We start from the raw sequence: 14,367 nt of genomic DNA, 5'->3' as shown, positions 1-14,367 counted from the left end.
GGTCGGGCTTACAGTTAGGTTATATTATGTTAGGTCAAGGCCAAAGGTTAGGTCGGATTATATTAGGTCAGGCCTACGGTTAGGATATATTATGTTAGGTCAGGATCTAAGGTTAGTTCGGACCATGTTAGGTCAGGGACTAAGTATAGGTTGTATAAGGTTAGGTCTGGAGACCTAACATATATCATTCCCCATGTTACTATTACTATTATCGTGGAACAATAATTATTATCCTTACTATTCTTATTATCATCAATTGAACCGATATCACTACCCATATTACTACTTTTATTATCATTATCCTTATTATTCTTATTATTATCAATATTATTACCCATATTACGACTATTATCATCGCTTCAACTGTAATTATCCTTACTACTCTCATTATTATGAATATTATTACACATATTACTACTTTCATTAACATTATCCTTATTATTTATATTGTTATCAATGTTATTACACATATTAGGACTTTTATCATCATTATCCATATTATTCTTATTATTATCAATATTATTACGCATATCACTACTTTTATCATCATTAACCTTATTATTCTTATTATATTCAATATTATTACGCATATTACGACTACTATCATCGCTGGAACTGCAATTATCCTTACTACTTCTATTATTATCAATATTATTACGCATATTACTACTTTTATCATCATTAACCTTATTATTCTTATTATTATCAATATTATTACGCATATTACGACTACTATCGTCGCTGAAACTGTAATTATCCTTACTACTCTTATTTTTATCGATATTATTATGCATATTACTACTTTTATTATCATTATCCTTATTATTCTTATTATTATCAATATTATTACGTATATTACGACTACTATCGTCGCTGGAACTGTAATTATCGTTGCTACTCTTATTTTTATCGACATTATTACGCATATTACTACTTTTATTATCATTATCCTTATTATTCTTATTATTATCAATATTATTACGCATATTACGACTACTATCGTCGCTGGACCTGTAATTATCCTTACTACTCTTATTTTTATCGATATTATTCCGCATATTACTACTTTTATTATCATTATCCTTACTACTCTTATTTTTATCTATATTATTACGCATATTACTACTTTTATTATCATTATCCTTATTATTCTTATTATTATCAATATTATTACCCATATTACGACTATTATCATCGCTTCAACTGTAATTATCCTTACTACTTCTATTATTATCAATATTATTACGCATATTACTACTTTTATCATCATTAACCTTATTATTCTTATTATTATCAATACTATTACGCATATTGCGACTACTATCGTCGCTGGAACTGTAATTATCCTTACTACTCTTATTTTTAGCTATATTATTACGCATATTACTACTTTTATTATCATTATCCTTATTATTCTTATTATTATCAATATTATTACGCATATTACGACTACTATCATCGCTGGAACTGTAATTATACTTACTACTTCTATTATTATCAATATTATTACGCATATTACTACTTTTATTATCATTATCCTTACTACTCTTATTTTTATCTATATTATTACGCATATTACTACTTTTATTATCATTAACCTTATTATTCTTATTATTATCAATATTACTACCCATATTACGACTATTATCATCGCTTCAACTGTAATTATCCTTACTACTCTCATTATTATGAATATTATTACACATATTACTACTTTTATTAACATTATCCTTATTATTTATATTATTATCAATGTTATTACACATATTAGGACTTTTATCATCATTATCCATATTATTCTTATTATTATCAATATTATTACGCATATTACTACTTTTATCATCATTAACCTTATTATTCTTATTATATTCAATATTATTACGCATATTACGACTACTATCATCGCTGGAACTGCAATTATCCTTACTACTTCTATTATTATCAATATTATTACGCATATTACTACTTTTATCATCATTAACCTTATTATTCTTATTATTATCAATACTATTACGCATATTACGACTACTATCGTCGCTGGAACTGTAATTATCCTTGCTACTCTTATTTTTATCGACATTATTACGCATATTACTACTTTTATTATCATTATCCTTATTATTCTTATTATTATCAATATTATTACGCATATTACTACTTTTAATGTCATTATCCTTATTATTCTTATTATTATCAATATTATTGCGCATATTACGACTACTATCGTCGCTGGAACTGTCATTATCCTTACTACTCTTATTATTATGAATATTATTACACATATTACTACTTTTATTAACATTATCCTTATTATTTTTATTATTATCAATATTATTATGCATATTACTACGTTTATTGTTATTATCCTTATTATTCATACTATTATCAATATTACTACCCATATTACTACTTTTATTATCGTTGCAACTATTATTATTATTATTATTACCTTTTCCGATATAACCTACCCTCCCCTACCCTATTCCGACCTAACCGGTTAGGTTGTAAAAGGTTAGGTCGGTCCCTAGGGTTAGGTTGGAAAAGGTTAGGTCGGTCCCTAGGGTTAGGTTCGAAAAGGTTAGGTCGGACCTTAGGGTTAGGTTATATCGGGTTAGGTCTGGGTACCTAACCTACCTAACCTACCCTGACCTAACCTCGTCTGACCTAACCATCGGTCCAGACCTAACCTAATCCAACCTAACCGGTTAGGTTGGAAAAGGTTAGGTCGGACCCTAGGGTTAGGTTGCATTAGGTTAGGTCTGGGTACCTAACCTACCTAACCCACCCTGACCTAACCTGATCTGACCTAACCTTCGGCCCAGACCTAACCTAATCCAACCTAACCGGTTAGGTTGGAAAAGGTTAGGTCGGACCCTAGGGTTAGGTTGCATTAGGTTAGGTCTGGGTAACTAACCTACCTAACCCACCCTGACCTAACCTGATCTGACCTAACCTTCGGCCCAGACCTAACCTAATCCAACCTAACCGGTTAGGTTGGAAAAGGTTAGGTCGGACCCTAGGGTTAGGTTGCATTAGGTTAGGTCTGGGTACCTAACCTACCTAACCCACCCTGACCTAACCTGATCTGACCTAACCTTCGGCCCAGACCTAACCTAATCCAACCTAACCGGTTAGGTTGGAAAAGGTTAGGTCGGACCCTAGGGTTAGGTTGCATTAGGTTAGGTCTGGGTACCTAACCTACCTAACCCACCCTGACCTAACCTGATCTGACCTAACCTTCGGCCCAGACCTAACCTAATCCAACCTAACCGGTTAGGTTGGAAAAGGTTAGGTCGGACCCTAGGGTTAGGTTGCATTAGGTTAGGTCTGGGTACCTAACCTACCTAACCCACCCTGACCTAACCTGATCTGACCTAACCTTCGGCCCAGACCTAACCTAATCCAACCTAACCGGTTAGGTTGGAAAAGGTTAGGTCGGACCCTAGGGTTAGGTTGCATTAGGTTAGGTCTGGGTACCTAACCTACCTAACCCACCCTGACCTAACCTGATCTGACCTAACCTTCGGCCCAGACCTAACCTAATCCAACCTAACCGGTTAGGTTGGAAAAGGTTAGGTCGGACCCTGGGGTTAGGTTGCATTAGGTTAGGTCTGGGTACCTAACCTACCTAACCCACCCTGACCTAACCTGATCTGACCTAACCTTCGGCCCAGACCTAACCTAATCTGACCTAACCTTGGGCCCTGACCTAACCTAATCTGACCTAACCTTGGGCCCTGACCTAACCTAATCTGACCTAACCATGGGCCCTAACCTAACCTAATCTGACCTAACCTTGGGCCCTGACCTAACCTAATCTGACCTAACCATGGGCCCTAACCTAACCTAATCTGACCTAACCTTGGGCCCTGACCTAACCTAATCTGACCTAACCATGGGCCCTAACCTAACCTAATCTGACCTAACCTTGGGCCCTGACCTAACCTAATCTAACCTAACCTTGGGCCCTGACCTAACCTAATATGACCTAACCTTAGGCTCAGACCTAACCTAATATGACCTAACCTTAAGCCCTGGCCTAACCTAATATAACCGAATATTGATAATAATAAGAGTAGTAAGGATAATTACAGTTCCAGCGACGATAGTAGTCGTAATATGCGTAATAATATTGATAATAATAAGAATAATACGGATAATGATGATAAAAGTAGTAATATGCGTAATAATATAGATAAAAATAAGAGTAGTAAGGATAATTACAGTTCCAGCGACGATAGTAGACGCAATATGCGTAATAGTATTGATAATAATAAGAATAATAAGGATAATGATAATAAAAGTAGTAATATGCATAATAATATCGATAAAAATAAGAGTAGTAAGGATAATTACAGTTTCAGCGACGATAGTAGTCGTAATATGCGTAATAATATTGATAATAATAAGAATAATAAGGTTAATGATGATAAAAGTAGTAATATGCGTAATAATATTGATAATAATAGAAGTAGTAAGGATAATTGCAGTTCCAGCGATGATAGTAGTCGTAATATGCGTAATAATATTGAATATAATAAGAATAATAAGGTTAATGATGATAAAAGTAGTGATATGCGTAATAATATTGATAATAATAAGAGTAGTAAGGATAATGATAATAAAAGTAGTAATATGCGGAATAATATTGATAATAATAAAAATAATAAGGTTAATGATGATAAAAGTAGTAATATGCGTAATAATATTGATAACAATAAGAATAATAAGGATAATGATAATAAAAGTAGTAATATGCGTTATAATATTGATAATAATAGGAGTAGTAAGTATAATTGCAGTTCCAGCGATGATAGTTGTCGTAATATGCGTAATAATATTGAATATAATAAGAATAATAAGGTTAATGATGATAAAAGTAGTAATATGCGTAATAATATTGATAATAATAAGAATAATATGGATAATGATGATAAAAGTCCTAATATGTGTAATAATATTCATAATAATGAGAGTAGTAAGGATAATTACAGTTGAAGCGATGATAATAGTCGTAATATGGGTAATAATATTGATAATAATAAGAATAATAAGGTTAATGATAATAAAAGTAGTAATATGCGTAATAATATTGATAATAATAAGAGTAGTAAGGATAATGATAATAAAAGTAGTAATATGCGGAATAATATTGATAATAATAAAAATAATAAGGTTAATGATGATAAAAGTAGTAATATGCGTAATAATATTGATAACAATAAGAATAATAAGGATAATGATATTAAAAGTAGTAATATGCGTAATAATATTGATAATAATAGGAGTAGTAAGTATAATTGCAGTTCCAGCGATGATAGTTGTCGTAATATGCGTAATAATATTGATAATAATAAGAATAATAAGGCTAATGATGATAAAAGTAGAAATATGCGTTATAATATTGATAATAATAAGAATAATAGGGATAATGATAATAAAAGTAGTAATATGCGTAATAATATCGATAAAAATAAGAGTAGTAAGGATAATTACAGTTCCAGTGACAATAGTAGTCGTAATATGCGTAATACTATTGATAATAACAATAACGATAAGGATAATGGGGATAAAAGTAGTAATATGCGTAGTAATATAAGTAGTAATATAAGTAGTTATATATATGATTATATAAAACTATACAACTATATATATATATATATATATATATATATAATATATATATATATATAACAACTATATGTAAGGTTAGTATATGTATATATACTATATATACTATACTATACTATAGTATACTATATATATAGTATATATATATATATAGTATATAGTATATATATAGTATACTATACTATAGTATAGTATAGTATAGTATAGTATAGTATAGTATATATACCATATATATACTATACTATACTATATATACTATACTATATAGTATATAGTATATATATATATATAGTATATATACTATGGTATATATATTATATATACTATACTATACTATACTATAGTATACTATATATATAGTATACGATAGTATAGTATACCATACTATACTATACTATCGTATACTATATATATACCATATATATATATATATATATATATATATACTATACTATACTATACTATACTATCGTATACTATATATATAGTATACTATAGTATAGTATAGTATAGTATATATAATATATATACCATAGTATATATACTATATATATATAGTATATATATATATATATATATATATATATATATATATATATATATATATATATATATATATATATATATATATATATATATATATATATATATATATATATATATATAGTATAATATAGTATACTATAGTATACTATATATATAGTATACGATAGTATAGTATAGTATAGTATAGTATAGTATATATACCATATATATATATATATAGTATAGTATATATAGTATATATATAGGGTATACTATATATATATATATATTCTATATACTATACTATATACTATACTATATTATATGTATATATATAGTGTGTGTGTGTATATATATACTATATATATGACTGTATAAAACTATACAACTATATATATATATATATATCGTGAGTTATATAATATAATATAATGAGAATAATATGATGGAATATGGGAGATTATTATATTTAAAATAACACAAAAGCACAATAACTTTAAAAACACTAAATGAATTTATTATTTAAGAAGAACGACTTGGAAGGACCTCTTTGAATAACTATATTTTATACGTGTGAAAATTATAACATCAGAGAAACAATAAGAAAGAAATACAAGGATTTTATTTTGTTAACATGCATAGATCTGATAAAAATCGAGCGGTATATTTTCCTTTGCTCTTGCAACAAATTTTGGTATTCATATAACAAATCGGCTGCAAACGTAAAAAATAATAATAATTATAAATAAATTTAATATTACTTTTATTATATATGTTCTGTTGTTTTTTTTAACCCCTTCATTCTCTTTCCTGCAATTTTCTTCAGATTTATTTTTTTCCTCACTAGGGCCTAATGATACCTTATATTTCATCAAAGTGTATACGCTACTGAGGACTTCTACGGATAGCCTAGTGCGCATGCGCTGAGACTGCCCATCACTGATGTAATCGTGGATAATGCGCAAGCGCACTAAACACATTTGGCAACACTGTTTACGCTTAAAATTTAGCGCCATTCGAATATGTAAAGTTAAAACTATACTTATGTATTTATAACGCTTCAGTCAGTAAATTTAAGGTTAATTATTGTATTCCTTTAAAATTAAAAAATATGGGTTATTGACTGAAAGTCTTATAGATTTAATGACATTTTCGTGACGCATTTTTTATACAAGTATTCATACTGTTTATGTAATTATGTGACAATGGTAAAAAATAAATATCTGTCAAGAAATAGGGTTAGATTATTTTGGAATTCTTTCGACGTTGCGTTTTCTCTAAATAAGAAGAAAAAATAACAAATAATTAGGAAAAATGAGCAAGCTGTGGAATTATCTAATATTTCAAGGATGGATATCATATTTAATGGCAGCTGGCTTGTTAGTTTTTACGAGTGGTTTTCTACTGAATCGTGTTTCCAGACCAGAACGTGCCGAATGCAAATATTGTACAGATTCTGATTGCGATATCGAACAACTTCTCCAAGATCCTAAAGCTGCTGCAGCTACTTGTATCGAAAGAAAGACACGTGTTGTTCTGCTAGTTGTTGATGCTTTAAAATATGATTTTGCACATTGGTATGATGAAAATAGTACTACCTCATACTATCGCAATAAATTGCCAGTAATACATGAACTGTTGCAAAATCAACCTATGCATTCACGTTTATACAAGTTTATGGCAGATCCTCCAACGACAACTATGCAAAGATTAAAGGGTCTTACAACAGGATCTTTACCTACCTTTATTGATATTGGATCTAATTTTGCTTCTGAAAGGATTGATGAAGATAATATAGTTGATCAGAATATTGACAAGGGTATTGTCTTCATGGGTGATGATACTTGGACTAATTTATTCCCTGGTAAATTCAAACGTCAGTTTCCATCACCTTCCTTTAATGTCTGGGATTTGGACACTGTAGATAAAGATGTTAGATATCGTATATTCTTTGAAATGAAGAAGAAAGATTGGTCCCTTCTTATTGCTCATGTTCTGGGTGTTGATCATTGTGGACATAAACATGGAGCTAATCATCCTGAGATGGCCAGAAAGTTAAATGATACAAATAATCTTATAAAAGAAATCATTGAATCTTTAGAAGAAGACACAATATTTTTTGTCATTGGTGACCATGGAATGACAGAGACAGGAGATCATGGTGGTGATAGTATTAGTGAAATAGAAGCTGCTATGTTTGTTTACTCTATGGTTCCTCTCATAAAATATGAAACAGTGCACAATACCGTTAGTCAAATTGATCTTGTTCCTACATTGGCATCGATCCTTGGAACACCTATACCTTTCTCTAATTTGGGATCTGTTATAATTGATTCGTTGCCAAGTTCAAGAAGAAATGAAAGATCAGAAGATGATTTATGGTATTCATTGCATTCAACATGGAGAAATATTGTACAAACAAAAAAATATATAGATGTTTATTCTATGGATAGTTACCTATTTTCTAATGACCAGCTTCAAAGTTTAGAAAATATGTATAATCATTTATATGAACAGATAAAGCATGTAAATACCATTGAAGAATTTGAATCTTTTATTGCAAATAGTAGAAACTATTTCAAATTACTCAAAAATACATGTTCAGAAGCTTGGATTCAGTTTGATTCCAGTTTAATGTCAAAAGGTTTACTTTTAATGTTTTGTGCTTTGTTTTTCTTTTACTTGTTTATTACAGGCATTCCAGAAAATCGTATGTCTAAGATATTTGAATCATCATTTTTGCAATGTTCTATTTTGATAAATTTAATTACTGCACTAGTAATCTTCTTCCTATTTTTATTTAATATATTAGAGGAATTAAAAACTACAATATTATTTGCAACTAGTGCAGTGTCTGTAGTATTACTAGTATTATTAATTGCTAAAAATTGGGATGTTATATCAATGAGTTGGTATGATTATAAAAAGATTAAAAAGTTAATTTATATTAGTAGAGTAATACTTCTTTTAACAGTATGCCTTCTGTTTTCTAACAGTTACATTGTTGAGGAAGATAATGTGCTATCTTTTTTACTTGTTACTCTTTTTTGGCTTCTTGTATTCAATTTAAAAAAAGAGAATACTAATGAAAATTTAGAAAGGAAAACAAAGCCATTTTTTAAATCACAAACTAAGTCAAATTTGAAAACAGTTGTAATAGCCATTGGTTTAATAGCATGTGTTTCTATACGGCTATCTTACTATTTTTGGCGTTGCCGTGAAGAGCAGCAAAAACGTATATGTTCCATATTTGTAACTGGCAAAATGGGTTCTATAATATCAAATAATTTAGAACGTGTTTTACTTGCTGTTGCCTTAATCATATTGGCATTATATATTACAATAATAAGACTCTGGTTACAAAATTGTGGAAATCTTTCTGGTTTTTCTCCCAGTGTTCTAGTAGGACAGTATTGTCCTGTTGTAATTGGTGTTTGTATGGGTTGTTATTGGGTTCTTCAACGATTACCTAAATTTATAAAAATAAAATTTGCACTGTCTTGGCAAGTAAGTACATTGCCTAATATTGTGTATGCACTGAGTCTGTTTGCAATCTTTATTCTGTACTATCGTCCACTCAGTATATTTCTCTTACCGAAACGAAAAGAATCAATTAACTTGTACCAGGATGAAAATATAGTACCTCGATTATTTGAAAAGATAAAGAAGTCAATTTATCGCAAAAACATAGACGTAGATGAAACACCAGTCATTTATGGCTTAGGCACTGCTTACAGTGCTACATTTGTCTCATTGAGCGTATTCCTTATGCTGTTATATTCTTTACTATTAGGAGATATACTATCACCTAGTACTTTTTTAATGTTTATATCTTGTGCCTCTGTTTTGGGCTTATCTGCCATAGAAAGATACAAGAATGCTAATAACATATGTGAGTACTTTAATGTATATAAATAATTTGTGAATGAAGTAAACAAAGTTTTATATTTCTAACATATTTATTTTTAAAATAGCTGAACTCGTAGAAGTACCTACTCCTACTTTACTGTGCTGGTTCCTAATAGCAGAATATTTCTTTTATGGAACTGGGCATCAATCATCTTTTCCTACTATTCATTGGGATGCTGCATTTGTAGGGACAGGTGGACATTTCTATGGAAATTTATTATCAGCAATCTTAATAGGTATATACAAATTATATTCATTAATTTAAAATATTATTTTTATTAATAAATATTAATTATTTACAGGAATAAATACTTTTGGATCACATATTATACTTGGTGCAACATTACCATTGCTAGTGATTGTACCTTTTACTTTTTATCTTGTATTTCCAAAACTAGCCAAAGTCAAATTTGTTGAGGATGACATGAAAAGAGGAGAGTTGCTTCTATTCGAGCAAGATTCTGTATTTCATACTGCCATTTTTTCGGTCGCAGGAAAATACATACTACTTTATGGAATTAGAGTAAGTAATTTATTACTTTTGATATCATAGATTTATTACTATTTTAAAGACCATAAAGTAGTTGAATTATAAAAAATACTTCAGGTTTAAATGTAAATTTAATTAGTATATTTTTATAACTTCATATGTATTATAGACATTTGGCAGCATGCTTGCCGCAACGATTCACTGTCGACATTTAATGGTTTGGAAAATCTTCGCGCCAAAATTAATATTCGAGGGTTTGGGATTGTTAGTAACGTTAAGCAGTGTACTGGCATCCTTTTATATGGTGTTCAGAATCGATCAGCAAATGGAACATCTTATATCTAGAGTGACCAAAAGCAGATGATACTAGTCCACTTTTTATGGTGTGTGATACAATCAATATAGTAAAGTATCAAAATTTTGAAAAATAACTTTAAGAATGCGTGCAATGACTTGTTATTTATAATATTAATAATGAAAATTTATATTAAAATAAGTAGACAGCTAATGTCAACACTTACCAATACTGCCAGTTTCCAGCATTTTATATGACTTTATATACCAGACAGCTAAATATATTTAGTGTAAATATTGAAGTGAACTTTTAATACAAGTTTTAATACATATTTCCTTTGATTTTTGAAGGATTAATTATTAATTTTGTTGCTTCCTAACACACTAACGCTACCCTGCGTGCAATGCATTGCTGATTAGAGAAACAAAGCAACGCACTTGATGCAGGATTGCGTCCATGTGCGCTGATGATACTTTTACTGATGTACATGTTAATTTTATTGTTTTAAATTTGATATTGTTATATCGAACGAATATTCATTTGCTATATTTGAAATTGTACGTATATTATAAATCTATTAGAAAACATAATAAAATGACGTGTATCTTTTAGGTATCTGTTATTCTATATTTTTAAGTAGTAGATTTTGAAAAGTTTTGCGTTCTGGTGATACTCAATTTTGTACTATGTACATTGCAAAACTCACTTTATTGAAAAACATTATCAAGCATACACATAACATATACTATGTGAAAATAATCAATTTAAAGATAAAAATTTGTAATTACAATTGAAGCAAATATTCCTGCTGGATTGATGGTCTAGTGATGATTATGATGCCTGTGTCCATGATAATCATTTTTCAGATATTCCATCCAATTGAACCACTGGTTCATGTCCTCGTCGTTATTGCTATCCTGTAACAAACGAACATGTGCACAATATTCACAGTATACAAATATCACGTACCTAGTTTTCGTAATTATTATTTTGTAAGTCTGGCACTTGTATATTAGGCAATACAGGCATTTGTATCTGGAAACAAATGAAGCTTTCATGTTACATAACATCTCTTATCATCATCATTTGTTTTATAATGATACATATTTGCCAACTTTTTAATCTAATTTCATATTAGTATTATTTAGCTACTGTTAAGTAGGTACAGTTATCGACCTCGTTTAATTGCAAACAATAATGAGTACTAATATATGAATCCAAGATATTTTATACTTTAATTTATCATTTTTCTTATTTTGTTCAGATACTTACAAGCAACTTAATTCCTCCACCCTGATGACCAGGTACAGATCCGCCTCCTGCTTGCACAGACTCTATAGCACCATCTGGCAAACTCTGATATCCTTGATGCATTTGCATTTTAACTGAACGCGCCTGTTGCTTTTGGTCAGACTTATCTTTACTTATCAAAGATTCTGTGTCACTATCAACTTGCCGTTTTATACCCGCCGCATCTTCAGGAGAAGACACCCAAAATGATGTTGGAGTTTTTGACAGTGTTCGAGCTACCTTTGATTCATATTTATTGAAACTTGGATTGTAAGAAATAGGCATTCCATATTCAAGTGAATCCAGTCTCTGTTTGATAGCGTCCAAAAGGCTCATATTGATAGGTATGTTGTTGGCAAAAGGATAAGCATCATTGAAATTGAATGGATAGTTAATACCAGCGCTTCCATCCGGAACGTTGGCAGAACCCATTTTAGCTTTTACTGCATTCTGAATTGCTAAAGTAATATTCTTTTGCAAATCGGTTAGCATGTCAAATACTCGACTTAAGACTGCCATTTTTTGTTGAAATGGAAGCATTCCGCTTGGAGTAGGTTTTGGCCACATACCTGGTCCAAAAGATTTGAAAGGTTTCTTTGCTGACATTGTGGATACGGATTTTTCATATGTAATTAAATCGTTCATCGTAGATACCATATTAGTTTTCAAGTCACCCAATTCAGCTAGTATAGTGTCAATAATTTCATCCTTAGCTGCATTGATTGATGATACATCTTCGATAGATCTAGCAATTTTTGATTGCACTGCATCCTCATCAAGTTCAGAAGATCTTGCAAAGTCATTTTTGAGTGCTCCTTCAGTCTCACTTGTGGCAGTTTTGTTAAGCTTCAAGCTTTCAAATAATTTATTCAAGAATTCTTGTACCTTGTCATCATATTCAGTTGGACCAGGTATTATTGATGTTGGAAACCAAAAATCTGGTGGGACAATGGTACTTTTTGTTGTTGAAGTTTCTGCTTCTGTTGGTAGTGGTGATGGAGTAGTACTAGTAGCAAGATTTTTAAATAATGTATCCAAAAAAGCAGACTTCTTTGCTATGAACATAGATGGATCAACTACAGGTCCAAAGAATCCTGGTAGATATTGCTTTGGTGCTGTTGCACTTCCCATTTTCTTAAGTAACACATTAACTTCATCTTCTGATTCTTCAGAAATTGGAGCAAGAGTAGGATAAGGTGGTGGTGGTCCCAAGCTCTTTGTCTCTGGTTTACTATCATCCATAATGGATCGTAGTTTGGCCACAGAAGATTCATCTGTACTTCTCCTTTTACGGGAATAGTCACTTGACATATCATAATCAGGTTCAGTATTAAAGCTTGAAAATTTAGACATAGGTCCAAACTTAGAAGTAGACCCAAATTTAGATCCAAATTTAGACATAGGCCCAAAAGGTTTAGGACCCATAGGACCAAAAGGTTTGGCACCCATAGGACCAAAAGGTTTGCCACCAAAAGGTCCTAAAGCTCCACGCTTATATGGTCCATTGCCTTCATCTACACTATTTTGGCCTAAAGCATTTAGTAGTTGTTGCATTTGAGTGGGAGTACTAACTAAAGATGGTCTAGTAGCAGAATATGGTATAAATGGTTTAAAATTCATAGGATAAACTGGTCCCAAACCATTAAACAAATTGTTCAACAAGTCTGTTTTTTTCGAAATCATCATTTTTGGATCAACAAATTTTGGAAAAAGTGGAGACTTTGGCACATAAGGCACTGTTATAGTATCCACTCCCACTGGTGGTCCAAGAGCTCTTGAATAAACTAAAAATATATATTATATAGAAAAATATAACATGAACATTACATACTTATGTAACGTATTTTTCTAATATTTCAAGTCTAAAATTTAGAGAAAATTAAATGTTTTATATTACCAGATTTTGAAGCACTGCTTGTCCATCCTGATTTAGTAGGGATGTTAACAGCTGCACCAGTTATTAAAACTATTAAATAAGAGAAAAGTAATAGATCTTTTAGTTGATACATCTTGCATCGAGTTGTTGAACTATGTCTTGCAGTCTCTTTTATAGCAGTGGTCAGATGGTAATATATGCAAAGCTTGTAAGACTATTAATATAAGACTAATACTCTTGTTAAAATAATCCATTGTATACAGAAAGTACACTTGCGTTTTATAATTAGCTAGTATAATTCCTTTATATCATTTGAAACAGCAATTTCCTTCTCATTCATATTACTGCTTT

At 30.4% G+C, this 14,367-nt stretch overlaps 2 protein-coding genes across 3 annotated transcripts; one reads left to right on the top strand and one right to left on the bottom strand.

Moving 5' to 3' along the window:
• Positions 1 to 7,160: 7,160 nt before the first annotated feature.
• PIG-O (phosphatidylinositol glycan anchor biosynthesis class O) lies at positions 7,161 to 11,461 on the top strand. The gene is made up of 4 exons (XM_003703058.3): positions 7,161 to 10,048; positions 10,131 to 10,301; positions 10,368 to 10,588; positions 10,725 to 11,461. The coding sequence occupies exons 1-4, from the start codon at positions 7,471 to 7,473 to the stop codon at positions 10,917 to 10,919; spliced, it is 3,165 nt and encodes a 1,054-aa protein (XP_003703106.1). The 5' UTR covers positions 7,161 to 7,470; the 3' UTR covers positions 10,920 to 11,461.
• A 78-nt stretch (positions 11,462 to 11,539) lies between these two features.
• On the bottom strand, positions 11,540 to 14,197 carry LOC100877842 (uncharacterized). Of its 2 annotated transcripts, XM_012284665.2 has the most exons (4): positions 14,038 to 14,197; positions 12,123 to 13,924; positions 11,820 to 11,885; positions 11,540 to 11,767 (listed from the first exon to the last, which is right to left on the bottom strand). In XM_012284665.2, the coding sequence occupies exons 1-3, from the start codon at positions 14,147 to 14,149 to the stop codon at positions 11,820 to 11,822; spliced, it is 1,980 nt and encodes a 659-aa protein (XP_012140055.1). In that variant the 5' UTR covers positions 14,150 to 14,197; the 3' UTR covers positions 11,540 to 11,767. The 2 variants fall into 2 exon arrangements, with proteins under 2 accessions (XP_012140055.1, XP_003703093.1); XM_003703045.3 differs by lacking the exon at positions 11,820 to 11,885.
• Positions 14,198 to 14,367: the final 170 nt, after the last annotated feature.

The sequence above is a fragment of the Megachile rotundata genome, chromosome 3, assembly GCF_050947335.1.
Source record: "Megachile rotundata isolate GNS110a chromosome 3, iyMegRotu1, whole genome shotgun sequence".
Lineage (NCBI taxonomy): Eukaryota > Metazoa > Arthropoda > Insecta > Hymenoptera > Megachilidae > Megachile > Megachile rotundata.
This window is presented reverse-complemented; position numbering and strand designations above follow the sequence as displayed.

Coding starts and splice junctions, on each gene's coding strand:
- LOC100877842 (XM_003703045.3), bottom strand. CDS start 14,149: ATGTATCAACTAAAAGATCTATTACTTTTCTCTTATTTAATAGTTTTA. Junction 13,925..14,037: donor AAGCAGTGCTTCAAAATCTG/GTAATATAAAAC, acceptor ATATATTTTTAG/TTTATTCAAGAGCTCTTGGA. Junction 11,768..12,122: donor GTGGAGGAATTAAGTTGCTT/GTAAGTATCTGA, acceptor CGTTTGTTACAG/GATAGCAATAACGACGAGGA.
- PIG-O (XM_003703058.3), top strand. CDS start 7,471: ATGAGCAAGCTGTGGAATTATCTAATATTTCAAGGATGGATATCATAT. Junction 10,049..10,130: donor CAAGAATGCTAATAACATAT/GTGAGTACTTTA, acceptor TTTTTAAAATAG/CTGAACTCGTAGAAGTACCT. Junction 10,302..10,367: donor ATTATCAGCAATCTTAATAG/GTATATACAAAT, acceptor AATTATTTACAG/GAATAAATACTTTTGGATCA.